The 27886-nt window shown below is 30.3% G+C and overlaps 5 protein-coding genes across 10 annotated transcripts in view; 2 read left to right on the forward strand and 3 right to left on the reverse strand.

Annotated features, from left to right (window-relative positions):
• Window positions 1–149: 149 nt before the first annotated feature.
• On the reverse strand, window positions 150–10726 carry LOC122502024 (nuclear pore complex protein Nup98-Nup96). Its single transcript, XM_043611869.1, has 6 exons — window positions 10549–10726; window positions 9370–10092; window positions 3279–7515; window positions 2111–2208; window positions 1576–1822; window positions 150–1222 (listed from the first exon to the last, which is right to left on the reverse strand). Exons 2-6 carry the CDS (start codon window positions 10079–10081, stop codon window positions 1030–1032), a joined length of 5487 nt encoding a protein of 1828 aa, XP_043467804.1. The 5' UTR covers window positions 10082–10092; window positions 10549–10726; the 3' UTR covers window positions 150–1029.
• A 1104-nt stretch (window positions 10727–11830) lies between these two features.
• LOC122502035 (FYVE, RhoGEF and PH domain-containing protein 4-like) lies at window positions 11831–14267 on the reverse strand. 2 transcript variants are annotated; one of them, XM_043611888.1, is made up of 2 exons: window positions 14095–14267; window positions 11831–13614 (listed from the first exon to the last, which is right to left on the reverse strand). In XM_043611888.1, the coding sequence occupies exon 2, from the start codon at window positions 13604–13606 to the stop codon at window positions 11897–11899; it is 1710 nt and encodes a 569-aa protein (XP_043467823.1). In that variant the 5' UTR covers window positions 13607–13614; window positions 14095–14267; the 3' UTR covers window positions 11831–11896. The 2 variants fall into 2 exon arrangements, with proteins under 2 accessions (XP_043467823.1, XP_043467822.1); XM_043611887.1 differs by having other exon boundaries at window positions 11831–13617.
• An 80-nt stretch (window positions 14268–14347) lies between these two features.
• LOC122502036 (DNA-directed RNA polymerases I and III subunit RPAC1-like) lies at window positions 14348–16441 on the forward strand. Its single transcript, XM_043611889.1, has 6 exons — window positions 14348–14588; window positions 14784–14974; window positions 15177–15361; window positions 15502–15690; window positions 15795–16034; window positions 16201–16441. Exons 1-6 carry the CDS (start codon window positions 14502–14504, stop codon window positions 16311–16313), a joined length of 1005 nt encoding a protein of 334 aa, XP_043467824.1. The 5' UTR covers window positions 14348–14501; the 3' UTR covers window positions 16314–16441.
• Window positions 16442–16608: 167 nt separating this feature from the next.
• Window positions 16609–19728, forward strand: LOC122502034. Its single transcript, XM_043611886.1, has 4 exons — window positions 16609–17788; window positions 17885–18339; window positions 18412–18820; window positions 18913–19728. Exons 1-4 carry the CDS (start codon window positions 16744–16746, stop codon window positions 19626–19628), a joined length of 2625 nt encoding a protein of 874 aa, XP_043467821.1. The 5' UTR covers window positions 16609–16743; the 3' UTR covers window positions 19629–19728.
• Window positions 19729–24050: 4322 nt separating this feature from the next.
• Window positions 24051–27886, reverse strand: part of LOC122502037 — a 78751-nt gene continuing 74915 nt past the window's right edge. For 2 of the 5 annotated variants that reach the window (XM_043611891.1, XM_043611890.1), the window contains exons 11-12: window positions 27152–27400; window positions 24051–26101 (exon numbers count right to left, since the gene is read on the reverse strand). In XM_043611891.1, the coding sequence (XP_043467826.1) occupies window positions 24918–26101; window positions 27152–27400 (1433 nt within the window). In that variant the 3' untranslated portion in view covers window positions 24051–24917. Of the gene's footprint in view, window positions 26102–27138; window positions 27401–27886 lie in introns of all 5 variants that reach the window. The other 3 variants (XM_043611893.1, XM_043611892.1, XM_043611894.1) reach the window with 2 other exon arrangements.

Consider the following 27886-nt stretch of genomic DNA (forward strand, 5'->3'; position numbering starts at 1 on the left):
ATTTTGAATTTCCGCGCGAAAATTACAAATAATTTATCAAATATAGAAAAAAAGAAAATTGCAAAAAGAAAAATAAATAAAATTGCAAATCTTGTAAATAAATAAATAAAAAATTAACTAGAGAATTATTTCGATTGAAAAAACAATAATTACTGTAATAATTGCCTTTATTTAGAATGTTTTTCGCTCGTTCAAAAATTGATTTTTTCTTCTTACATTTTTAGAACAAAAAATCTGGAAACAAATCCATAATTACAATATACATAGAAAATATCTAAAAGTACAGTTTTAAAATTCTAATCGTACAAAATAATGTGATTTTATTTTCTAACAAAAAAAAAACGAAAAAAAAATTTAATGATAAATTTACAACTGTCAAAAAGAACTTTCCCTAGAACTGATGGATATTTCTTCTGTACATTTTTCTCCACAAACTTTTACACGATTTTCTCCTATATAAAAATATAAAAAAAAGAGATGAAGTCTAACAAAGTGATTCGAAGATCGTCAACAAATAATTGTACGATATTAAAACCATACTTAGGATCATTACATAACTTATTAAAAATTCTAATTATTACACAACTTAATTAAAGATTCAAATTATGATTACACAACTTAATCTAGATTCAAAGTAAACAATATTTTAATAATATGTAAGAGACTTTTTTGTTACTTGTTTTTTTTTTCTTCTTTTTTTAATACAAATACTAAACCAGAAAAATTGCCTAGCTTTTTTCTTATTTGTCTTTAGAAACATTTCTTTTTTTTTAGTTTCAAAGGAAAACAAATTTCTACTTATTCTACTTTTTTTGTCTCCATATTTTTAAATTGATCATTGTTTTTTGTTTTTTCTTTTTCCTTCCTTTTTTTGAAATTTTGTTTAAAATAAATTAGAATAGACGATTTACTAGCATTATTAATGCTATTCGGAAATAATTCGTCATAAACTGAAATAGTTAAATTTTTATATAATTTTTAAAAAAGGAAAATATTTTGTCGTTCATTTTTTTGTTTTCTTCTCTAGGTTTAGTGTACTACTTCGGCGGCGTAAATATTTATAATTGGTCGAAGCTCCTGCTGTGTATAATCTTCTGGTAATGGTAGTTGTGAAATTAAATGTACCAAAACTTTTCCTGTTAATTTACTATCGTTTGATTGTAACATCAATAAACTTCTGGCCAATTGAAGAGTTCTTTTCGCTATCTCTGCTTGGCACAGTCTGAGGAACGAAAAATTTATTCTTTAAATTTGAAAATTAAAAAAGATTAATAAAAAAGAAGATTAAGAAAAAATAATAGCAATAAAAAATAATAGTAATAAAAAAAAATTGTAATAAAAAATAATAGTAGTAATAAAAAATAATTGTAATAAAAAAATATTAATAAAAAATAATAAAAATAACAATAAAATAAAATTACAGTAGTAAATAAAATAAAAGTAATAAATAAAATTAAAATAATAAATAATATTAAAATAGGAAAACTTAAAATAAACAAAATATTGGTTAGTAAATTCATAAATATAGAAAAATATCGAAATTGTTTCTAAAATGAAAAATAAATGTTTGCACACCTGTGTTTTGCGGTGGGACATGGAAATAAACTAATTTTTGCACAGAGAGAAGTCAACTGCGGCTGAAGAAGTTCCAGTTTATAACCAATTTCGTTACAATCTGGTGTTTGCAAAAGAATGTTTATTTCATTAGTAACTTCAATGTAGTCCCATAAAAGTTGACCTTGATGTGCCCAACCGCTGATAATATTATTACATTCCTCTTGAATCAAGGGTGTCAAAAGTGATTTAAGATAGTCATAATTTTCTGCAAAAAAATAAAATAGTTACAACAATTTTTTTTAAAAAGAAAAAGTATCAAAGAATTAAATTAAAATTTAAAGTCAATTGTAAAGTTCAAAAACTAAAGAATAAACAAAAGTTTTTCTATAAAGAATACTTACTTTTAAAGGCGAAAAATTTTTTTAATTATATCCTTAAATTAATTAATTACTTAGTAATTTATTATTAAACACTAGATACGAGATTATGATTATTAAATTAGGATTAAATTATTTTTTTCAAAATCTTCAGTTGAAATGAAAAAAGAAATTACCATTTATAATTGCATCGGCTGCAAGATGTTCAATTATAATTTCATGTGCTTTATTCCATTGCTCAGCTTGAGTTAAATACCAAGCAGCTTCTCCATATCTGTAAAAAGAATAATTAATTAATTAAAATAATTTTCTATTACTAAATTAATTATTAAAAATTAAAGTAATTCATTTTTCTCTCAATTATTTTACCTAAAAATACTTACAAAAAACAAACGAGAAACTAGAATATTAATTTTGTATACAACAAAATTTTTTCTTTTTTTCAAATATTGAAAAAAAGATTTAATTTTTTTCAAAGTATTGACAATCACTACGTACAAATGTTGAATTTTTCTAAGAAAAAGATAAGTCAATATAAACAATATTATTTTAAAAATAAATCAATAAAAAAGTGTTTTTCAAATGCGTTATTTTACCTGTTTGTCTTTCTAAACAAAGGGGTAAAATAAAGTAAATAAATAAACAAAAGAATAAATAAATTAAAAGTAATAATAGATAAATAAACAAAAAATAATAATAGATGAATAAACAAAAAATAAAAATAGATAAATAGAGAAAAAATAAAAATAAAACAAAGAATAGAAAATAAAAATAAAATAAATAAAGAAATGAATAAATAATAAATAATTTTGAAAAAAACTTTCCATGGGGATAAAAACTAAAAATTGTCGAATTTTGTTCCACTTACCTATATTTTTTTTCTCAAAACTCAAAAAATTTGTGCCAGCACAAAAACACTTTAAAAAAATTGTCTAGTCAACAATTTAAAAATTGCGCAAACAGTTTAGTTTGTAATTTATTTTAACGTTAAATAAAAATAATATTTATCAATATTTGTCAATTAAAATATATTAAATAAAAATATATCAAAAAATGGAAAAACAAAATTGTGCCAGCACATAACCAAACGCAAAAAAACCCGATAAACAATTTTGAAAAAACCACTCCCACTCTGGTAATTTTTATAAATGAAAATTTATACAAAAAAGATAATTTTCGCTAATTCCTCAGAGGGGAGAGTTGGCTAATTTAATAAACGATCGTTTGCTTAGAATTCAAAATTTCTATTTACTTTTCGTTCAATGATTTGCGAAAATTTTCCTTTGAAATTATTGAATTTACGTATTTTTTTAAATGAAAATATATAAATAAAAAAATAAATACCGTTTAGAAGCGCAAGCCTTGACCGCTTTCGCCTGATTGATCCAGATGGAAGGTATTCCAAGTTCCTCGGACAAGAAATTCTCTCGTTTAACATAATCCTCATTCTCGTCCAATTCCACGTGTCTCGCCAATAAATCCAAAACAGCACTCTTCCTCCTCCCCGAATCTTGTAGATGCAAAACGACAAAAATAGCCCAATGCCACAAATCATAAGTTTCCAATTGTGCAGCAAAATTAGCATGAGTGAGCGCCGTCACGTAATCCGATAAATGCGTGTAACCCAATCCAACCAACATCTGTTGCATCAACCAACAAAGTCGATAATCCAATGGATCTGCCGTATGTGTCAATGGATTCAACACCTCCTCCAACGGATGATTACCAGTACAATAAAGTTTCATCAAATGAAAGCACAAATCGTATATTGTTTTTCCACTCTTCAGTTCCATTTCATAATCGTCTAGAGAATAATCCGGTCGTGGCTCAGCGGCATAAACTTCCGATGGTTTCGTATTAAAAGCATTCTCATAGAGTTCCAAAGCGTCAGTAATTGAAGCTGTCGGCTGCGAGAGATACCACAAATGTAGTGCCAACGCTCTCTTCCAGTCAAGATTCTCACAAACGTTGATCGTCCCCTGTTTACTGCAAATCAACGGCTCGCCCGCGATCAGCATGAACAATTTCAGTCGATAAATCGACAAATCACCATCAACGTCCGTCTCTTGCCACAAAGCGAGTTGCTGTCTTATCAATTCCCTCACTGCCGTCGTGCCTCCCAATTGTGACATCAACAAAGCCAGACAATGATCTCCGACCACTTTTCTAGCCAGGAAACAAGCGTCTTCCAATTTATTCGCCGAGAGCAGCTCGAACATTATATTATCCTCGGAGACAATGTCATTAAGTCTCGCTTTCACCGGCTTCTCCACCACCGACTGCAACCACTCACTGAAAGCCTCCTTCCGCACCATCACACTCTTATGTCCCTCCTTGTCATCAAATTTATAATCAATATCCGGCAGATTTCCCCAAAGAGCGACGCACAATCGCCAAACATCGCTGGCATATTTCGCCATTTTGTCAATCTCCACCTGACACTCCAAAGTCCCATCGATCTGATTCGCAAATTCCTGCGCCAACTTGCAGTGTGCTTGCAGGGCCGAAACTCCCGAAGTTCCCGTCGCCGCTCCAATCGCCGGACAATCGCCCTCCTGACCCATAATGCAATGCTCCAGTTGAACTCTCAAATGTCCCTGAATACTGTCCTTGAACGAAAGCAAATAACTCGGTTCCGCTCCAGTGCCTCCAAGAATTTGCAACCTCTGCACAATACTCGTCGACGTCATGTCGTACATAAAACGCCCGGACAAGTACGAACCCAACTGACTCACACAATTCCTCAAAGGCACCTTCGAAGCCTGCTCCTGCGTACTCAGCGAAATTAACGTCAGTCCCGGACCCCAGCTCGCCTTGAACTTCCTCCCAAAGACAATCCCCTGATCCGCAATGCAACCTGCATGTAAACGATCAATCACCGAGTCTTTCAGTGGCACCACCTCCGTTCTCGACTTCAAAATCACCGTCTTCGGCCTCACCACAGGCAGCGGTAGAACCTTACTAAAAATCGGCTTCGCCACCGGTATCTCCTCCACCTGTTTCTTCACATCCTTCAAATGATCCTCAATCGTCTCCATAGCAAAAGAACCCTGAAGTGCCAAGTTCGATCTCAACACCGGTATTTGCTCCATCACTGTCGCATGATAGTCAATTGTCAATTTCTCCCGATTTTCCCCCTCATCAAACATCTCATCATTCGTCTCGAATAAATCCGCCTTCATCAACTGCAATTTATGACTATCAGTTCCAATAATCCTAGCGTACATCGAAGTCGGACTCAAGGCCGACTGCGTCTTCTCAAATCGACACGTCTCCTTCCCTTGATAAAACTCCATCGGTAAATATTCACCCCTCAAACCGTTAGTATTCAATAAATCCTTCTTCAACAAATCCTCTTCCAAACTCTCACTTTTCTCCTGTGATTTTCTCCGTGGTTTCATCTTCAGTTTCTTAGCCTCCGAATTCTGGACTTCTTCATCATCATCATCCGAATCGCTCAAGCCGTACTTGGAAAAATGATCAACCTTGAACACCCAACTTCCGGTCTCGGGTCTGTATTCCAAAAATCGTGTATCGTGCTTAGCGGAAACTCTCCTGAGCTTTCCTTCGTAATTCATCTCCTGTAGACGATGTGGATCTGTAATAGGCTCGTGGCGCGTTTTATCGTGCGGCCAGACTCGATCCAATGTCACCTGCGCTTTTCGATTTAAATCCTGTCCTATAGCCGGTTTTTTGTCATCGTCCGGATAGATGATCACCTCCTTGTGTCGAAAGTGAACAATCTCGTCTAAATTGAGACCGAAAATATCGAACGACTCAGGAAAGTAGACATTTCCGTAACCCTTCCGTCCGACGGTGAAATTCGGCACTATACAAGTTTCGCCACAGACATAATCGTCCAGTTTGTCCAAAGGTGGAATTGTGTAATAACCGACACGTTGTAGCTTCACCTGGCACAATCGGGTAATCTCCACTTGTCCCGTAAGCGGAGTGTCGTCCAATTCCCGCTCCGACTCCGAATCACGTTCCACTGACTCGATACTCTTCTCCTGTAGAGAAACGTTAAGGGGCGAATTTTTCATAAAGAGGGAAACGAACTGTTTGTTCTGCGAACTGGATCTTAGTTCAACAACCGTGTTGTCGAGCGTCTCTTCCTGAATATCCGTCCCACGGAAAGGCGACTGTGGAACATCTAAATCATCCTCAGTCTTCTTTCTCGGAATCGTTGACTTTAGCCAAGAAGTCGACGAACGACGATCGGACGATAATCGCCGATTCCCACCACTCTGATTTTCATTCTCCTTATTCGGTAATTCGATCTGTGGACTATCGCCATTTCTTGGACTTGCCAAATTCTCCGCCGTACCATTCAAACTATTCTCCTCTACCTGTGTGACAATTGTCGACTTTGGTCTCAGCACCAAACGTTTTGCGTTCGGTCGTGGTTGAAAAGCCTCGAGTAGTGATGGATCCTCCTCCTCGAGTCCTTCGAATAGGGATTTTTTCGATAAATGCCCAGCAGTGACGACTTTTGCTTTTATTTTCGGCGAACTATTCGTGGCGGTGACTTTATACTGGGGGCTATTTAGTGTTCGATTCAATTGATTCGGTGGTTTGATGAGTTCTTCGGCTTTACCCGAAGCTGGTAGAAGATTCTTCAACAGTGGTGAGTCGCCAAATGGCGCTGAAACTAGTGCCAAAATTTGCTGATGAACCGGCACTGAGCCATTCGTTGGGGGATTTTGATTTGTACCGAGGCCCAAGAGACCGGTGCCAAATTGTCCCATTGTCGATGCGCCGGCACCAAAACCGGTCGAAGCGCCAAAAGCGCCGGTGTTATTAAAGCCGGTTGTTCCCGTTGTTCCAAATAAACCGCCCGGTTTCTGTTGATTGAATAGTGATGTACCACCTCCGAGATTAAGGGTACTTGTTGTACCGAGTGCGTTCGTTGTTCCTGTATTACTGAAACTGAAACCCGTTGTTTGTCCCGCTGGTTTGAAGGAATTATTGAAAAGTGTTGTATTTGTATTCGGCTGATTTCCAAAGCCGAGTGTTTGTCCGAATGCGGGCGCTGTTGTTGCGCCAAACGCTGGCGTTGCACCGAAACCAGTTGTTCCCGCAGGTTTTGCGCCAAATAAACTTGTACCAGTGTTTGTTGTTGTCGGTTGACCGAAACCACCAAAACCAGTGCTTGCTGTTGATGCTGGCATTGTGAAAGCGGATTTATTTTGATTAAAGAGTCCGATACTTTGATTTGGTTGTGCTGCGCCAAATGATCCAAAGCCGGTTGTTGTTGTTCCAAAACCAGTGGCTGTTGGAGCTGTTGTTGCTGTGGAGAATAATGTTGCCGGAGCTGCAGCGCCGAATGGTTTTGGCTGTGCATTCGTGTTGAAGAGATTTGTCGATGGTGCTGCATTAAAGGCGAATGCACTTGTTGTCGTGGCTGGTGCACCGAAACCAGTGATTGGCTTATTGAAAAGATTTGTTCCACCCGATTGACTCGTTGCACCAAAACCACCGCCAATACCGCCGAAAGTCGATGACGATGTACTTGCCACTGGATTTGCATTTCCAAATGGTGATGTCTGTGCAGCTGCACCGAAAAGTCCCGTTGTTTGAGCTGTTGAATTAATTCAATTTTAAAAAATTGGAACTTTATCGATATATTTAATCTTAAACTTATTGCAGGGATCACAATATCTTTTTTTCTTGAAATTGGTGAATTATTTTCGAAAAATAGGTGACAAGAAAAATTATAATTATAATTACTAAAATTATAAATTTTTTAACGAAATTATTATTTTCGAACGTTTTAATCAAAATTCATCGAAAAAATTAAATTATTTTCCAAAATTTTGATCAAATCCTTAGAAAGAATTAAATTATTTTCATCGATGTCAAAACTACTCGGAGGAAATTCAATTATTTTCAAAAATTTAAATAACATTCTTGACAAGAATTCAATTATCTTCATAAATAACAACAATCTTCACAAAAATTCAATTATTTTCAAAAATTTTAATAAAATTGTTTGCAAAAATTCAATTATTTTCAAAAATTTCTCCAAAGAATTCAAATATTTTTAATGCAATTTTATTTAAATTTATTCATAATAATATTTTAATCAGTAATTCAATTATTTTTAATACATTTAATACAATTCTTGACAAGAATTTAATTATTTTCAATAAAATTTATTTAAGGATTTCAATTATTCTCACAGATATCAAAATTACTGGAAAGAATTCAATTATTTTAAAAAGTTTTAATAACGTTTTTGAGAAGAATTCAATTATCTTCGTAAATAACAAAAATTTTAACAAAATTCTTGTCTAAAATTCAATTATTTTCAAGAATAATAAAATTCTTATCAGGAATTCAATTATTTTCAATAAAATTTCTCAAAAGAATTCAATTGTTTTCATAAATTATAAATTCTTTAAAAAAGTCAATTATCTTTGTAAATAATAAAAATTTTAATAAAATTCTTGTCGAAAATTCAATTATTTTCAAGAATAATAAAATTTTTAACAGGAATTCAATTATTTTCATAAAAACATAAATAATATCATTTCTTGCAGTAAGTAATTCAATTATATTTAATAAAATTTCTCTTAAGAATTCAATTGTTTTCATAAATAATAAAATTCTTGATAAGAATTCAATTTTAGTTGAATTCGTCGAAAGAATTTAATTATTATCAGAAATTTTATTAAAATTCTAAGCAATCATTAAATTATTTCAGATTCAAAATAATATTATAATTCATTCGTTTGTTACTCTTCATGAAATGTAATTATTTATCAATTATTAAATTTTAATTTCTTGAAAATTCAATATTTTTAATTCTTTAATGAAATTCTTATACAAGTTTTAAGTATGTTTAATTCAATTCCACAAAATTGCAACTAATTTGATAATTCTCTAGTAAAATTTTTTTAAAAATTTAATTATTATTAAAAAATAGAATGGAATAATTTAAAAAATTATATTTATGAAAAATCTAATTTTTCAGTATTAACTTTTCCCTAATTTCCCTGACCTGTGGCAATCCTTTTATTATATAATAAAAATTGTTACCAAAAATATGGGCTAAATAATAAGTTGATCCAATTTTTTGGTATAATTTGATACCATCAACAAAATTTTATTAAAAAGAATTATATTTAACAGAAGTTTTATTAAATAAAATCTTTTTTAATAAAATTTGTTTGATAAGTCTTATGAAATAGAATTTTTTAAAGGAATTATTTTTTAAAAGAACTTTTATAACATAAAATTTTTATTTAGCAGATATGTTTTTGTAATTTTCTTCCCGATAATTATTTTAATTTCTTCCCAATAGTTGGGAAAATTGAAATTAAAGTGGAACTGAAAGTTAAAATAAATTATCTTTCATGACTTATTGATCTCTTTCGTTAAGCAAATCAATAAATCAATGTTAAAATTAGTAATAAATAAAAAAAACAAATACCTTGTGCTCCACCTTTTCTGCCCACGGTATAATCCTCAAATCTCAATTCCTCTAATGATTTCGTCTCATACTCCTTCATGCAAGTAATACAATGATGTTTTGTCTGAATAGTTTGTGGCACTCCATTTTTCATCATTGAATCAGTTCCGGTGAATGGAGTAAATTTAATATAGGTTCCAACCATATTTCCGGCTGTTGCTGTTGATCCAAAACCACCAGCATTACCAAACAGACTCGTATTTGCCGCGGTGTTTGTCTGGCCAAATGGCGTTGTTTGTTGTGCTTGTCCAAAAAGATTTGTCGATGGTGTTGCGCCAAAACCAAAACCAGCCGGTTTATTTGCCTGGCCAAATGGCGTTGTTTGCTGTGGTGTTTGTTGCGGTTGTCCAAATAATGTTGTATTTGTTGTTGCTCCAAATCCAAAACCAGATGGTTTATTCGCCTGGCCAAATGCGAGTGTTGATGTTGTGCCAAATAAATTTGTACTCACCGCCGGTTGTGCACCAAATAAATTTGCATTTGTATTTGTATTGCCAAATGCGCCAAATGACGATTGTGTTGTTGCTGGTTGTCCAAAAGCGGAAACATTACCACCTGTTGTATTGCCAAATAATGTCGCCGGTTGTGTACCAGCTGGTTTTGTATTAAAGAGCGATGTGTTTGCACCAAAAACTGGTGCTGCACTCGTTCCAAAGCTCGATTGACCAAACATTTTTCAATTTTCTGAAAATAAAAAATATTATTCCAACTTTTTTTTATCAGGTTTGTTTATTAAAACGTCCGTTATTAAAAACAGTAAACAAAAATAAAAAAAGTCCATTAAATCATCACTAAACAAATAATATTGAACATAACAAACATTGATTCATTATATCAATAAAATATGAACTACTTTCGAATATAAAAATACAATTAAACAATCTTGCGCAATTTTGAAAATTTTCGACAATTGAACATAACCTCAAAAAAATTTATTCACGCAAAAAATGACATTTCTCTAGATTAAAAGTAAACTGGATTAGAAAAATAAGTAACTAGAGACAATAAATACTTAGCAATACTGTAGAAATATAGGCAAATTCATCGAAATATTGTTAAAATAATAGAAAATAGATTCATTTTGAACGTTGTCGCGTGAAACATTTGAGAAGGGAAAATTATACAAAAGTTTGTACTTACAAAAATTTACAAATTTTGGATGTAAAATAAATGAGGCCCTAGGCCACGCGCCTTCTGAAGAAAGTTATTATTCTTTAAAATTCTGTTTAATTATTATTATAATGAGTAAAACGGAAAAATTTTGTTCAAAATTAAATCCTGAGAACTTCTTTACAAGCACTAGCCACTAGTGCGCACTTGCGCGCTTAAATGGCATTACAATGCTCACTAAAGATGTCGCTGACGATTTGGCGCTAAAATTCAAAAAATTCAAAATTTATTAATGTTAAATAATCTAAACAAATAAGAAATATTTATTTTCTTTAAATCACGAAGGAAATTTGTTTTGGAATCAAATTTATATTACGTAAAACACAAAATTCTTTATTTTCAAATATCAACTTTGCAAAAATTGGAATATTTTTATGAATATTTTCTTAAATGAAAATTCAATAATTTTCATAAATAACTATAATCTTTGTAGAAAAAAATTTCTTTACAAAATTATTCTCACAAATTCAATTATAACATAAGTAATAAATTTTATAGCAGAAATTTAATTATTTTCAAAAATTTTAATAAAATTTTTTTTATGTAAAAATTCAATTATTTTTATAAATAATAATATTCTTCGGAGGAATTAAATGATTTTCAATACAATTTTAATTATATAATTATTAATTAATGTAGTTGTCATGACAAAAAATTAAAAAATTATCTATATTCAAAAATTTTTGATTAAATTCTTCGCAAAAAGAAGCAAAAAACATGTCAATCAAAGTCTAAAAAATTATTTATTTTAATAATACCCATTATTAACATTTCTTTTACTAAAAATATTTATAGCTACTGATGTTTTGTATTTTTGTCTTTCTTTGCTTTTATAAATTACTTATTAAAATTAAGTTACGACAATATAAAATTGTAGCATTAATTGAAAAAAAAACTTCTATTCTAATTTATTAACTTAATAATTTCATTCTTGACTATTTTAACATAATATTTAATATACGAGAAATATTAAAACAAAACTTTTTATAAAGTTCCAAAAACATTTTTAAAAAAAGTCCCAAAGAAATGATCAAATTAAAAATTTTCATAAATTGCTAATTGCAATGAAAATTGAAAACTTAATTACTTTTAGAAAAAATTTTTTTTACACTGATACTGAAAATTATTTTTATTAAAAATTAAATTTGAAGAAATAAATAAATATTTGAAAGTTCAGATGTTTAGAACTATTCCAAAAAAATTGATCTTCTGTAAAAAAAAGTAAATAAAAAAGTCAATGGATTAAAAATTTGAAATTGAAAAAAATATAAATATTATAAAAAATGGTTTAAAATTGTAAAAGAAAATTAAAAATAGATTAGGCACGTTGAAAAAATTTTCGTAAAGATGTTCCCATGTTAGTTAAAAAATTACTGATTTTCGTAAATGATAAAATACGTCTTCGTCTCTGTTGTTGTTGTTGTTGACGCGTTAAACTACTACCGGAATAAATATTATATTTTTTCGCACAAAATTTTGTCTCTAAATTTTCCTCACTATTGACACTAAAAGTTTTTGACGTTTCAATCATTAAAGAATCCTCTTCATCCATATGACTGTTGAATGCCTCATTTGAATAACCAGTTGACGATTGATTTTCCTCAACAGTTGAAAGTGAATTTTTTCTCACATTCTCATTTGATTCCTTATTATTCACTTGTCTTGATTTTAAACCCTCCATCCAAATTTTTATTTTCTCGTTCATTGTCATATCGTCTGTATTTGTTGTTGTTGTTTTTAATTTCTTACAGGGAAAAAGACAATTTAATGGTCCCTCTGATGAAGCATCGGTTTCATCACGATTCAAATAGATTATTTTCCTCTTTTCCGATTCAATTAATTCACTATTTTGTTCCACTGTTCGTTTACGTTTATAACGTCTGGTGAATATATTCTCGGAGGGAAATTGATTTTTATCACGTAACGGTATACGGGAACTGCTGTCCTTTCTTAATGTTTGTCGACAATCGAGATATTTTTTAACCGATTCCTGCAATGATATTATCCACGCTTCACTGTCACCATTTTCTGAATATAAAAATAATGTCTCTTGCATGCAGACAATGCGAAATAGTCCATTACTTAATACACGTTCGACTTTACATTTATTTAGTGGTAGGAGACAACAGACTGTTAGCGTTGCTTCGGGATCGCCTTTACAATACAATAAAGTATCGCTGAGAAGAACAAAATGTCGTTTAAATGATGAATTCCCCTTTTTCGATACTTTCATCAATGGTCCTTGTCTTATTAGCTTTCTTCCCGGTTTTACTAAATTTACCGAGCCGGTGATGTGTTTTTGTAATTCGAGTAATTTTTGCGTATCCTCGTATTCCTCGACTAGGGAATTAATATGTGATGCGACATTTTCAATTTGTGCCAACGATGCTTGAAGAATGTTGTAATTTTTCTCCTTTGGTGCCGTGTGTCGGAGAACTTCTTTCAAAAGTAGTTTATAACGTGGTACACGTTGAATTGGTGTTATTAAAAGTGATGATAATTTATTTGCAACTTCGGGTCTTGTTTCTTGACTGGCAATAAATTCCGAAGTCTTAACATCTGTCTCCTGTATTTCCTGAAGTAATTCTAATGCTCTTTTGTAATTATAAGCGTAAACAGAGTATAATTTGAAGAATGGTGCTAATTTACAAAATGCCGAGGCAACATTCTCGGGATCTTGCTTTAATTCCTTTAATAATTCGGCATTCACGTTGTATAATGTTTCAATATTTTCAAATAATGTTGTATATGATGAATAAGACAGTAATTGTCTTTGATAAATTGGATGCATGAAATATTCCATTATTATTTCTAAATTACGTAAATATTTTACCTCTGATGTGAGAATTTCTTGTATTGCCTGTGAACGGAGACTCTCACGTTTTCGATTTATTGTTTGATTTTGCATTTCGTCGAGGGCACTGAGAACCTTCATTCGTGTTCTTGTTGTTAAAATATTTCGTTTATTGATAACATCCCTGAGTTCGGCACTTAAACTCGAATTTGGAGTTCTTGGTGATGAATACATTTTTTTCTCTGCTGAAAAGACAAAAAAAGATTAATGAAATTATTTTCAATTCAATTTTACAGCACCAAATTTTATTTTTCGCATTATAAAAATTAAAATAACTTGCACTTTTTTTTTACTGAAAATTATGGTATTTTGTTGCAATGTTTGGAAGATAAGTCGAAAAAGTCGCAATTTTTGAAAATAACTCGAAAAAAGTCTCAATTTTCTTAATTTTCCTGACAAAAAATTTTTTTTCCTGACTACTGACGAAAAATTTGTTTCTGACTTTACTGACAAAAATCTTGTTTCCCTGACTTTACTGACATGTGGCCACCCTGAATAATTAAGAATAGAAAAAGTAATGATATTCTTTCTTAATTATAAATGTTCTTATGTATAAACAAAAATGATTTATTGGAGAAAAAAAGGAAAATTGGCAAATTATAAACAAAAGTGACATAACCTCAAAATTTCGTTTTCGCTACTTAATTGCAAATAATACTCACTGTTGATTCAATGTTCCTGTTAATTTACAATCAAGAATTGCAAATGATTCATAAGAGTTTACTTTTACACATCTTGAGAAGTTTTTGAAACCTTTTTGTTGCCTTTTTCTTTTAATTTTTACTGTAACTGTCAAAGTTTTATAACTTTTGTGCCCCTGTCGGAGTGTCGGACTAACTGTGTGAATTTAGCCGCACAAATCGTGTTGCACCTGCGAATTATTGCGGCGCTAACTTCACACACTTCCAGATGTAAACAAACATTTTGTAAACAATACTGATAATACTGCAAAGTGGAAAAATCGTTTAAAGTTTTTTTATTTCCTGAAGAGGAAAAACAATCGTTATTTACAAGTATAGAAGAAAAACGCTTTGCGAAAAGTTATATCTTTAATTTAAAAAAAAGTACAATGGATTCAGAATCCTCGGAATTTAAATTCAAATTTGAAGAATTGAAAATAAACAATGAATCCTGGAGTTTTAAACAATTTAAAGAGGTATTTGTTAAGTATTTGTTTAAATTTACGAAATTCTTCTTTATTTTAATAAAGAATTTCTTTATTCGAATTTATTTCTTCGATTTTATATTTGACATTTAATTCTGTTTCATCGTTTTGTGACTTTTCTTTTATTTTTTTTTCTAATTATAATTTAATTCAGATTTTGCATCTAATATTCTTCTCAAATTCTAGATATTCAAGATTAAAATAGTAAAAGAGTCGGAAGATCAAATGAATTTGGAATTTGATTTAATTAATTGTCAAACTTCGTTAGTGAATACAATTCGACGAATTCTTATCAGTGAAGTGGCTTCAATTGCAATTGATAAGATTTTCATTAAGAATTATGACAGTATAATGCAAGAGGAAGTACTCTCACATAGGTAAAAAAAACTACTCAATATATTTATAAAATTAAAATTTATATCGAGTAAAAAATGTAATATTCTTACTGGTTTTAAAAATAATGGTGTGAAAAATTAAAATAGTAAACAATGTTATATTTTACATTATAAATTAAAATTTTTGAAAAGTTTTGACCAGGAAAATTCTTTTCTAATAAAAATGTTTATTTTATCATTCTAGACTAGGTCTTGTGCCACTTTTAGCAGATCCTCGATTATTCGAATATCGGTCCAGAGAAGATGATGCAGACAATACAGTTAGTGATCAAGATACCTTGAGATTTGAATTAAAAGTTTCGTGTACTCTCAATAAACGAGCATCGAAAGAATCTCAATCACTCGATGCAATGTATATTAATCACAAAGGTATTTATATTTATTTATTTCATTAATTTTTTTAATTTAATTTATTTATTTACTTTAAGAATATAAATTTTTCAAAATTGCGAAATTCGTTTAATTAATTTAATTTATTTGATTCATGCAACTAAAAATTTCTTTTTCAGTATACAGCAAAGATATAAAATGGCTTCCTATCGGCAGACAATTGGAAATTTTTCCAAGAGGCGAGGAACAAGTTGGAGTTATTCATAAGGACATTTTGCTAAATAAATTAAATCCTGGTCACGAGATAGACATTATTATGGAGGCTGTGAAAGGAATTGGCAAGGATCACGCAAAATTTTCTCCCGTTTGTATGTTTAGAAGTTTAAAAATATATATATTTTTTTTTCATAAAATAATCAAAGTAATAATAGAAAATTATTATTCACAAAAGAAATGCTTTTTTTTCCTTCAGCAACTGCATTTTATAGACTAATGCAAAAAATCACTTTGCTCACTCCTGTGAAAGGGGAAATGGCTGAGAAACTGAAAAATTGCTTCAGTCCAGGTGTGATTGAAATTGTGAAAAATGAATCAAATGAAACGGAAGCTAAAGTGGTAAATTCTCGTTATGATAGCTGTTCTCGTAATGTTGAACGACATAAGGATTTGAAAGATTGTGTCTTGCTGGATCGTGAACCAAATCATTTTATTTGTAAGTTTTGTAATTTAATTAATTTGCTAATAATACATTTTTAAAATTAATTTAATTACTTGTAAAAATTAATTTAATTACTTTTAAAAATTAATTTAATTAATTTTAAAAAAAAATAATTTATAATTAATAAGTTTTTTTTCATAAATAGTTTTCATTTTTACAGTCACAATTGAATCCGTTGGAGCGCTTCCATCATCTATTTTATTTGTCGAAGCTGTTAAAGTTCTCAAGAAAAAATGCAGGACATTTATCGACGAACTAAATGATATTAAATAAGTATCAATTTTACTTATAAGTAAATTCTTTTAAATCATTTGACACAAAGAATCAAAAATTTCAAATCTTTATCATACCAAAACTTGACTTTACTTTGTTCGCTATTTTTCTTTAATTATTTTTTTCTTTTATTAAATTTATAAATTTCTTTAAAGCTTTTTTTATTTCATTAAACTGCAAGTTGTAAAAATGCACAAAAATATTTTAGACAATTTTAATTGTTAAAGGGTTATGTATTAAATCATTTTGTAAACAAAAAACAAAAGTTTTTCACGGTTAGGTAAATTCTTTATGACGTTTTTGTGATTCTGTCCGATTCTGTCTAGAGAAAATGTTTTTCTTTCAAAATTCGTAGTATTTAATATTAATTTTCATCAAGTTTTTAAATAGTATTTCAATGTTTGTTTTTTTATTTAAAAAATAGAAAAAAATGGATTTTAAAACTTCTTTCGATGAGGAACAATTATACATGTTTGAATTTCTTATTGATCAAATTAATTTAACAAATAATGCGAAAAAATTAATTGGAAAAATACCGATTTGTGTTCGTTTAAAATTTCTAGACTATCCAATAATCACTTTAATTCCAGAAGAAGAGGAATTAATTCCAGAAGGGAAGAAAATTAAGAAAAAAAAGAAATCTTCGCAAAAATTGAAAAATGAAAAATCAATATCCACTGCTGTTAATTTCGATATTGGAAAATCGTGTCTGTTTTCAAAAAATCCGTTTGATTTGATTCAAGCATTACGTTCAGAACCTTTGGAAGTTGGGATTTTTACGATGGAAAAAGAAAGACTATTAGAAGAGGAAAATGACGAAAAAAAAGAATTTCCAATCTGTCAGGCTAAAGTATTATTATCAGGTTGCCTTTGCGATCAAGTGATGATGGCCCTGAATGATAGAAATCATCTTCCTAAACCTTACGTCTTGAAAAATACCTACAATCTCGCTGATGATGAAGGAAATCCTTTTGGAACAATCACTCTATTTTTACGATTATCCTGTTGTGGGAAAACAATCGAAACTCAATTTGCCTTGCAGGAAAATTCCTTTCTTTTCAAAAATACAAAATCTAACAACGAATTTCAATGTTCTAATTTTTCTAAAGTTACTTCAGGATCTAAAGAACAAGAGTTTGCAAAGACGATGGAAAAGTACAAAGGAGGAAAAATTAGTGGACAAAGATCTATTGATCAATTTTCTTCCATCGAAATTGGGGAAGAGAATTCAAAAAGTGGTGACGATAATTCTCGAACTGAATTAAAAGAATTATTCAGAACACAATGCAACGGGTTTAATGAAAAACAAGTTGAATATTGTTCCAATTCTTCGACGAGACAGCAAATTTGTGGCGGAGGTCTTTGTTTGGGAACAAAATTATTGAATGAGGAGATTTCAAAAAATTGTCACGTTGATTGTCCGAAAAGTCCGTTTTCACGATTAAGAGGCGGAGGTTGCTGCGCAAATAACGCAAGTAATTCTTTTATTTAATTAAATCTGCGTAATTTTTTTTCTATAACTAATTAATTGTTGACAAACTCAATTTTTTCCGCTAAATTTATGTTCAAAGGAGAAAAGCAGCAGCGGCAGGGAATGACGAATAATCAAATTAATACAAATTTGTCATGCAAAAAATATCCGGAGGGAAAATCGTCAATGGAAACATTAACATCAGGCGCTTGTAAATCAATTTGGAAAAATAGTATTACCCCGAAGAGAACCGGATGCGGATGTTATGGAAAAGGAAAATTGAATGCAAATGGAACTTGCTCCAAAATGCCGTGTACGGGAGCCGATTGTTTTATCAGAGCCTTTAGAGAAACGCAAGAATTTGTTGATTCACTGGGCAAAATTCCTGGATTAGCAGGTTTGGGACTTATGGATCCTACCGAAAATCCGATTTTCGGAAGACAAGAAGACGACGCTGACACTTGTCAACCAAAGAGTAAAAAATCCTACGATCTCATTCGATCTTCTGATCCCAGAACGTCACTTACTTCAGGTCCTTATACAAAAAACAAAAAGGTAAAATTAAATTGAAATTAAATTAAATTAAAATTTATTAATTTTTTAACTACGCTTTTTATCATTTTCCAGCTTGGAGAAAATAAATCCAAGGACATGATAGAGACGAAACCATTGCCTTTTAATTTAGCGAGAATTCAATCGGAGGAGGCAAGAATTAATAGACAAATTAGGGCTAATCGCAAAGTGAAAAAAAATGATAATGAAAAAAAGAAACTCCAATACACGGCTCCGGAAATAAATGAAGAAGCAAAGAAAATCGAAGGCGGTCCTTGCGGTGATGCCGATTGTAAATCAAGAAGGAAAAAATCTGAAAATCCAGAGAAAAATTCCACACCGAATACTGAAACACCGAAAAATGAAAAAGTTGCTATTAACGAAAATCCAAATGCGACCAAGTCGAAAACTTCCCTTAAAAGTGAACATAAAAATCAAAAAATTAAAAAACGGAAAAAGTCTTCTCTCCAAACACGAAACTCTGGTCAGTATTTTTTTACTCAACAACCTTTTTTTCGTTTCAATAAAATTAAATTAAAGGATGTAATTCTGATTTTTCGAATTCGTTTTTTACAGAAACATCAAACTTACATCCAATAAAAGTGAGTAAAAATCTAATGAAAGAAGTTCGTTCGATACAAGAACGAAATTCGAACGTCTATGGTCATAAAAATTGTCTGGATTTAAAATTACGAGTGCCAAAAAATATGGGCTGGCTGTGGAATTCAAGGAACGTTTCCGGAAGACCTCCGCCACGAATCGGATGGAAACCGGGAGCAATCGATAGATATGTCTACTATCTTATGAAAAAGGCGAAGGAAAAATATCAGGAATCAGAGGAGGAGGATAGACCGCCAACGCCGGTGAAAGTGAGAAAAGTAAACGTGCCAGGACAACCAAGTTTTCAAGCATTCCCCAGACATCATCGACGTGCAAAGAAAGAGGAATCAAAACAAGATATCGAATTACCGCCAACACTTCATATTCATAGGAAAAATGGAACTTACTACATAACAATGTATCCGATTAAAGCACAAAATATCGCTAATCCAGAAGCACAGAAATTGGTGAAACCTCTTCAATTTAAGGTGACGAAAAATAAAAATGACGATAGTTCATCATTATCATCAACCTCAGTTTCCGATATGGAAATTGAATTCTCACCACCGGCAATTGTCGGTCGTCCTTCGGCGAAACCAGAAACGAAAACAGTTGGAACACAATTGAAGCAGCAGGAAATTTTTGACGCTTATAAATCGCCAAATTTACAGACTGTTAAAATTAAAAAGTAAATTTGTTTTCATAACTGAAGGAAAAAGATTTATTTTCTTAAATTAGGAATAATTTACAGAAGAAAAAACTCTAAATTTTAAATAAAACTTTTCGAAGCAATTTCTTTTACAAAATTTTAATCCAATTTCACGAAAAAAGTCAAATATTTCGAAAAATTTGGATAAAGACTAACAGGTTAATAAGAATTCAATTATTTTTAATATAATTTACAATTTCATTGACAAAATTTAATTATTTTCAAGACTTTTGATAAAATTTATTTACAATAATTCAAGTATTTTCAATAATTTTGATAAAAATTTGTTTACAAGAATTCACTTACTTTCAATACATTTTAATTAATTTTCTTGAAACGAATGCATTATTATTTTGAATAATCTTTAAAAAAATCAATTATTTTAAAAAATAAATAAAATTCTTCACAAACAAAGAAATTATTTTCTGAAATTTTAATAAAATTCTTCAACAGGATTCAATTAATTTCAATAATTTTGATAAAATTTGTCTATAAGAATTCAATTATTTTTATAAACAATAAAATTCTTCGAATATATTCAATTATTTTAAAGAATTAAACAAACTCTTATTAGAAAATCAATTAATTTCAGAAATTTTAATAAAATTCATCGAAAGAATTAAATAATTTTGATAATATTTATTTACAAGAATTTAATTATTTTGAATAATTTCGTTAAAATTTGTTTACAAGAATTTATCAATTCATTTCAATTAATTTTCTCGAAACAATTCAATTATTTTGAATAATCTTTAAAAAAATCTTCGCAAGAAATTTGAATGAAATTCATCAAAAGAATTCAATTATTTTTATAAACAATAAAATTTTTCGCAGTCATTTAATTATTTTCATAAACAATAAAATTTCTCGCAGTCATTCAATTATTTTAATCAATTAATACAATTTTTCACAGAAATTCAATTATTTTAAAAAGTTTTCATAAAATTCCCCGAAAAATTCAATTATTTCGAATACAATTTTAATTAAATTCGTCGAAAATCTAAAAAATTTTGCAAATTAATTTTTTAATTCTCCATATATGGAGAATTAAAAAATAAAATAAATTAGACTTTCTAATAAAGTAAATTAAATTATTTATTAATATTACTTACCTGCCGAGTAATAAATAAAAATAAAAAAATAATTTCAAGTTTTCTTGTAAAATAAATTAAAATCGTTAAATTTAATCATAAAATTAAAAGTTGATGATTTAATCTAAAAAAGAACAAATTCTGTTTCAATTTTCCAACAATTTTTTTCACTAAAATATCAATAAATGGTTTTTTAAAAACTGAAAACAATTTGTCTAGGTGGAAAGTTTATTACAAAAAAGACAAATTACGATAAATATACGCAGTAAATATAATAATTATTCTTAAGATTAAATTAAAAAAAGAAATTATATCACACAGTTAAAAATTGGAACTCGTTTTTTTATAAATTACACATGAAAAAAAGTTATATTTGTTAAAACGTTTTTATTTTTTTTCTCGAAAAAATTAAAATAAAAAATTTTATAAGGAGACATATTTATAAATAGATGATTAAATGATTGTTCAGTAAATTAATTATTAGATAATAAATAATTATTTAGATTTTTTGATTAAATAATTATTCACTTAGTCGAATATTAAAAATTTTTGCGATTAACTCCAAAAATTTTTAACAATTTTCCTTGTAAATTTAAATTTTAATTATATATGTAAATTTAATATTAATTTCTCAACGAGTTTTGACTCGACAATTAAAAACCTAACATAATTATCAATATTTAACGCTTTCTTTTTTTAAATCTTACAACTTACAATATAAATAATTTTTAGGATAACAATAAATTTTCTTTTGTCTGTGAGCAAAAATTTTCAATTCAGTGAAACAATAATTTTGAACAATAAAATTATTATTACTATAATTATTGTAAAAGTAACAACAAAAATGCACTTTTAGTTCGATAAAATATAATATTTAGTTAATTCGAAATTATTTACTATATTAATAATTAAATAATTAAATCGAAATAATACACAATTATAGAAAATTAATAAAAATTATTGACAATTTATAAATTAAAAAATGAATAAATTTTGTTTTAAACTTAATTTTCTTAAAATGAGTAAATTTTCTATAAATGAATAAAAATAATTTTTGCTTTACAGATCGACAAAAAACTAAAGACTATCATTTCTCTTGACACAATAAAGAGCATCAAATCATTCTTAAAATTGAATTGTTAGCACTTTCTCACTCTACAGTTTTTTTTATTGCACAATTAATTGCTACGCATCGTATAAAGAATATGCTCTTAAAAATAATTCGCCTAAATTAACAATCACACTTTTTCAGTAAAGTGACTTCTCTCGTTGGCACCACGATTAAATTTTTATAGATAAACAATCGAAAAAAAATTGAATCGCTCATTTTTAATTTTCTTTTTTTTTTTTAATGAACATCATTATTTGAGCCAGCAAAGTTTCCTATTATTAATAACGTTTACAAATATCATCAAGTAACAAAGTATTTAACAACTATATTTTTAACTGTTACGAAAAAATGATCTTTTTTCAATATGACGAGAACTATCATTTTTTTTCTTCTCATTTCGATAATAAAAATTATAAATTTCGCATATTACATATATTTTTTTCATATACGGAAACGCACACTAAAAAATAGATTTCGCAAAATTACAAATATAAAAAGTGATGAAAAAAAGAACATTTTGTGTCTATAACACGTGTGAAAGAGAGAAAGGAAAAATTGTCGATTTTTGAAAATTTGTAAATTCCTAGCAAAAATGTTCAAGCGAAATCAAGGCCTCTGGGATTTAGTATTTTTTTTTCTTTAAGAGGAAACTTGTTTAAACATTCGAATAATCCAAATATTTTTGGCATGCTTTCGCAATTATCGCATTTACATTTTCTTTTTTCTTTTCTTTTCTTTTTTTTTGGCACAAGGTCCATAAAATCGAGAAAGGGACAGAGCGATAGCTTAAAGGATAATTCGGTATCAGAATTATATCTAATTTCTGGGAAAGTCTATCTTTTTGCAGGGCTAAAGCTTTTTTTGCCTTTCGAAAGAGAGCGAAATGTTTTTTTTTGTTTTTATTATATAAATCTGAAAGCTCGAGAGCTTATCGTGGTTTAATATACTTTTTTTTCTCTTTTGTAATTTCATCTGCGATGTGAGACGTGAAATTATACACAAAAGACACCAATTCCAGATCGGTACAGTCTATTTGCCGCCTTTGAAGTCGAATCTTAATTATTTTTTCTTTCTAATTAAGATTAAATTGGGAGACTTCGTTTTAAACCACCACATTATACGATAGAATTTTCAAAACACAACTGGATAATAAGCTCAAGGGCGTGTTCCACTGTGACTCGATTAAAGATCTTTTATTTTCAATTCATTTAATTAATACTATAATTTTTCTACTTTCATTTTAAGCAATTTTGAAAATTTAAAATAACGAATTTTGAAAGAAAATAAAATAAAATCATTAACTATTAAATTATTAATTTAATTAAGTAATCTAGTAATTTCATTAATTCAATAAATAATTCGGTTATTTAATTAATAATTTAAATAATAAATTTTCCATTAATTAAAGTGATTAAAAAAATAAATTAAAAATTAATTATTATGATTATTAGTATAATTAAATTCTTAATTTAAATTTAAATGAAGAAAACTAATAGGAACATTTTATCGTAATCACTTGAAAATCAGGCCTCGGATCGAATTTTATTGAATTGAAGCTAAGTATCATTAATTTAGATTTTCATAATTTCCCTTTGAAGATTTTTCATTAAAAAATATTGGGAAATTAATTATTTGCATAATTTGTAATTAAAATTCTTCAAAATATGATTTTCAAAAAACTTTCAACGAAATACTTGAAAAATTAATTATTTTTCAATAATTAATGAAAAATTTCGAAAGATTCGATTGAAAATTAAAATAAATTGTATTTTATACCAGAAAATTGGTATTTTGTCGCAGTATTTGAAAAAAAGTCGAAGAAAGTCGCTTTTTTTCGAAAATAGTCCTAAAAAGTCATAAAATATCCGAGACCTGGAAAATTCAACACCTAGAAATACAATCGAATACTACTACACAATGAAATTCCTTTAATCGATTGACAATTGAGATTGCGCTTAACAAAAAAATTATAAATATAGGTAGTCGCTTGACAATATACATTATTTAGTTCCTGAACGACTTAGTTTCTTTTGATGCGTGTCTCAGTTCGACTCTTATCAAACGGATTACGAATTTGCACTATTTTTTTTTGTTTTCTTTTTTCTCTTTTGAACAGTTACTTTTTTTGATACAGAAGATTTGAGTATTCTATAAATATATCTATATCTATTTTATTTGATATAATTAAAATTTCCCTTTTTTAAATCTCGACGGAAAGATTTTCACATTTTTTTATATACTTTACATTAAAAAATATTCTTCTCGAATAACATTGTCGAATAAATAAAATTTATTTTTCTACGATAAATATTCATACAGCTCTATTTTTACTTTCAGCTTTTTTTTTTGACATGTACCCATTTTTTCGTCGACAATATTTTTCAAAACAGAGAATATTCTGAACAATGAAAATTTCTTTTCAACCGAAAATTTTCCCTGTTTGGGGTATGTTTTTTAAATAAATATTTTTTGGACTGAATTACTATATTTAGTGAAATATTTTTTCTAGTAGAATTTAATAGTTTTTTTTTTTATTTTAGTTTTAATTTACAGAAAATCCGTTCGATAAGAGACGAAATAAATAGAGCGCTTGGCGCTTTGCTTATATGACAAATATATATATATTTATATAATAGAATAGAAGTGTATAATACAGAACAATAAATCACGGTGATAACTTCGTTTTCTATTATTAAAAACGATTTTTTTAATTTAAATACAATTATCAATAAAAAAAAACGTTCGTTCATCGTTCGATTCAATCGAAGAACGTATATAGGAAAACTTTAAAACCTCATCGAGAACCTACTTTTTCAGTCAGTCAATGAGTCAACGGAATGTTTTTTTGCCCGGGTTTGTCTGAACTATAAAAAATCGTCTAACTATTACAATTTTTGCTTTCAGCTTTGCGAAGCGATTTCCAAAAATTTATTATAGAAAAATGCTTTATTCATTTTATTTCATTCGATAACTCTTCCTTGGGAAATAGAATATAGAAACTGCCTATAAACTTCGGTTTTTCTGTATTCTTTTTCCAGGAGATTTTTTTTTTAAAAAAGAGGAAAGTAAATCACTCTTGCTCTACGCTGATGTCGACAGTTCGGACCCTTGTGGATTCGGTCGGCAATAAATGGAATCGCTCTGGATCGGCGTCGAGCATTATGATGCACATGAAACTTTTCCCGGAAACATGGTCCCGGGGATAGATGGTGACGGGGGCGAATTTGTCGACCGAACCATCGACGTACGAGCAAAGTTTCTTGTACACCTGGGGAAAGTGTCGCCTGAGTGAGACGCCCCGAATTTTCAGCTGCGTTTGAATGTTGTTGAAGCTGATTTCCCTCGATCTTCTTGGAGTATTTTGTCCATTGCTACCAGGCAATGAGGTGAGAACGAGTGTCTCGGGCGACTCGACGACGTCCTTGAGCGTGGAATGCAAGGGCGATGTCTGCTGTCTGTTCTGGGGCGACACGGAAGACGCTGAATTGGGCTGACGACAGGAGGCGTCGAGCCGAATTTTGGCACACCTGGAGACCAATTGTCGTTCCCATTTGACGGCGCCGCTGGTGGGAACCTCGCTGACGACACACACGGCCACGTAGAGGACGAGTCGCGTTTCTGGGTTGAAGGACTTGCAGAGTCTCATGACTTCGGCGTAGAGTTCGGCTCCCATTTCGCTGGGGAGGAGGTCCGACCATCGGACGTAGGTCGGCTCACCGAGGTCGATGAAGCCGTTGTTGATGAACTTCTCGGCGGCCTCGGGACTGGAGAAGAAGCATTTGACGGTGCCGCGACCGTGAGAGGCGTAACCCCGCTTGGCGAGGGCCGAGACGTGCTTCAGGGTGGTGGGGTCCTCCTTGGCTGAGGAGAGGACTTGCTTGCAGAGTGCGCCGGCACGCGAGTGCAGACATGTCTTGCGGTGACGTTGCCAGTGGGCGCGTCTGCACTCGCGGGAGCAGTAGAGACAGGTGCAGTTGTGACAGCTCTTGTAGGTCTTCCGGGCCTCGGCGACGCTCGTCACGTTCGTGCACTTGTTGTTTCGGCAGCGGACTATCTTCTCCAGGGTGCTGAATCCTCCGTTCTCCTGGGAATTGTCGAATGAGACACGACGTTGCCGCAGGTTCGTTGTGGACTTTGAACTGGCTCGTGAGGGCAGCGAGTCGCTACCCTCGCTCTTACGACGCACCAGCTCGCCGATGAAGTAGGAAGCCTGATCCTCCTTGGCTCGAACGTCCAGGACACTTTTAGCGGACTCTGCAGTTTGAAAAGCACTTTGTAAAATCAAATTCAAAAAAATAAAAAATCAAGTCTCATTTGTGATCCATTTTCAATAATAAAAAATCGAGTAATTATTAAAACTATCATTCGGCAAAATTTTATTAATATCAACAGTTTACTAATAAAAAATCCACTTTCTAAAAAATTAAATAAAAAACTAAAAAAAACAGGTTTGCCACAAAAATTAGATTTTTCCCCTGATTTCCTTGATTTTCCTGACCAGTGACAAACCTGAAAAAATAAAAAAACAATTCGAATTATAAATTATTTTACAGAATGATAAATATCTTGATTTTAAAAAATTCACACCGTTTTAAATTATTATTTCAAATATATTTGAAATTTCTGTTCGAATATTTAAAAATTTGAAACACTTTCAATGAACTAAATTTTAGATACAAAAATTGATAAAATGGACCACAATAAGCTCATTGTCAGTGAAAGGTCATTAAAGTTGAAGGTCATCTAAAAATTGCCTTGTTAATTATAAAATTAAAAAAAAACATTACCATATTCTTTTCGGCATCTCTCGAATGTTTTCGATTCTATTTTTAAAATATTCAGGTCAGCTGGTTGAGAACATAATCCTAAATTTTTTAAATGAAAATCACGGGCAAGTGAAATGAGAAATACTGAAAAATAATCAAGAAATGAATCTTTAGATGACCTAAAATCGACCATGTAAAGAGAGAGATAAAAAAAGGAATCAAATGAGTTGATGTTGTGATCGATGATGTTGAGGAAATGATGTGGCGTTCGACAATGTCGGAAGTAGTATTCTTTTTTTTTTTATCGAAAAATGAATGAGAAAAGCGTTTAAATTTCATGATGGCGCATATCGATTTTTTGTCGATGTGAAAAAAAAGCGAGTCAAGTTTCAATTTCTTTTTTTGTGGTAAAAATTTCATCCAGATGAAAATATTGGCGACTCGCTCGTCCTGGGGGGAGGGAATGATTTTTTTTCAGGAGGAATGAACTGAATTTATAAAAAAGACGTCAGAACGAAAACTTACATAGTCCTCCTACCTTGGAGGTCTTGGCGCAGATCACTACAGCTCTTCCCGGCTTTGGCATTCGTCTGATTGACGTTGGTTCGTTGACGAAAGGACGTGGAACTGGAAACGGGTCCAGGTCCAGGGCTTGGGGTTCGCGAAGCGGAAGGCAGACCAAGGAGGGAGTCTAGAACGTCCTCCAAAGTGGTCGAACCGGGACTCGGCTTGTTCCGAAGAAGAGCTGCCGTCGCCATGGCCTCGTCAGTATCACACTGCCCCGATCCTAACGATTTTCAGAGGAGGAAGCCTCATTTTTCAAGTGTGTCAAAATAATGCGGTATGTTTTTGGACAATTCACAACTATTTATAGGATTTCAAGCTCTTCCAAGTCTTTTTTTATTTTTTGTTTTAAATAAAGGACTAGGAGCGCGGGAATATCGTCACCTTTTTCAGAGCAATATCGAACGGCTAAAATACACAACAATATTGCTTCAAAAAAAAAAAAAAAATGAAAAAAAAAATGAAAAAGAATCTGGAAAATAAAAGTTGTCCCACTAATTCAACAAAAAATAAGCATAACAATTTTTTTATCAGGTTCATCTCAACTTGCAGTAGTGCAGGCCTCGGATTGACTTTAAGGAGCGCAAAAAAGTCCCTTTAGTCGATTAAAAATAGAAGAAAGTCCAAGAAATCGTTTATTTACTTCAGTATTGTCACAAAAATTTTTTTTGTTTTTCCCTAATTGTTAAATTCAATTATTCAAAACTTA

Source organism: Leptopilina heterotoma, unplaced genomic scaffold, assembly GCF_015476425.1.
Source record: "Leptopilina heterotoma isolate Lh14 unplaced genomic scaffold, ASM1547642v1 Lhet_22, whole genome shotgun sequence".
Taxonomy (NCBI): Eukaryota; Metazoa; Arthropoda; class Insecta; order Hymenoptera; family Figitidae; genus Leptopilina; species Leptopilina heterotoma.

Excerpts from the sequence above, each read along its gene's own strand:
- LOC122502035 (XM_043611888.1), bottom strand. The coding sequence starts at position 13,606 with ATGTATTCATCACCAAGAACTCCAAATTCGAGTTTAAGTGCCGAACTC.
- LOC122502034 (XM_043611886.1), top strand. The coding sequence starts at position 16,744 with ATGGATTTTAAAACTTCTTTCGATGAGGAACAATTATACATGTTTGAA. Across the intron at positions 17,789-17,884 it reads TTGCTGCGCAAATAACGCAA|GAGAAAAGCAGCAGCGGCAG; the intron begins GTAATTCTTTTA and ends TTATGTTCAAAG. Across the intron at positions 18,821-18,912 it reads TCTCCAAACACGAAACTCTG|AAACATCAAACTTACATCCA; the intron begins GTCAGTATTTTT and ends CGTTTTTTACAG.
- LOC122502024 (XM_043611869.1), bottom strand. The coding sequence starts at position 10,081 with ATGTTTGGTCAATCGAGCTTTGGAACGAGTGCAGCACCAGTTTTTGGT. Across the intron at positions 7,516-9,369 it reads CAGAAAAGGTGGAGCACAAG|CTCAAACAACGGGACTTTTC; the intron begins GTATTTGTTTTT and ends TTAATTCAACAG. Across the intron at positions 2,209-3,278 it reads AAGGCTTGCGCTTCTAAACG|ATATGGAGAAGCTGCTTGGT; the intron begins GTATTTATTTTT and ends TTCTTTTTACAG.
- LOC122502036 (XM_043611889.1), top strand. The coding sequence starts at position 14,502 with ATGGATTCAGAATCCTCGGAATTTAAATTCAAATTTGAAGAATTGAAA. Across the intron at positions 14,975-15,176 it reads GAGGAAGTACTCTCACATAG|ACTAGGTCTTGTGCCACTTT; the intron begins GTAAAAAAAACT and ends TTATCATTCTAG. Across the intron at positions 16,035-16,200 it reads TGAACCAAATCATTTTATTT|TCACAATTGAATCCGTTGGA; the intron begins GTAAGTTTTGTA and ends TCATTTTTACAG.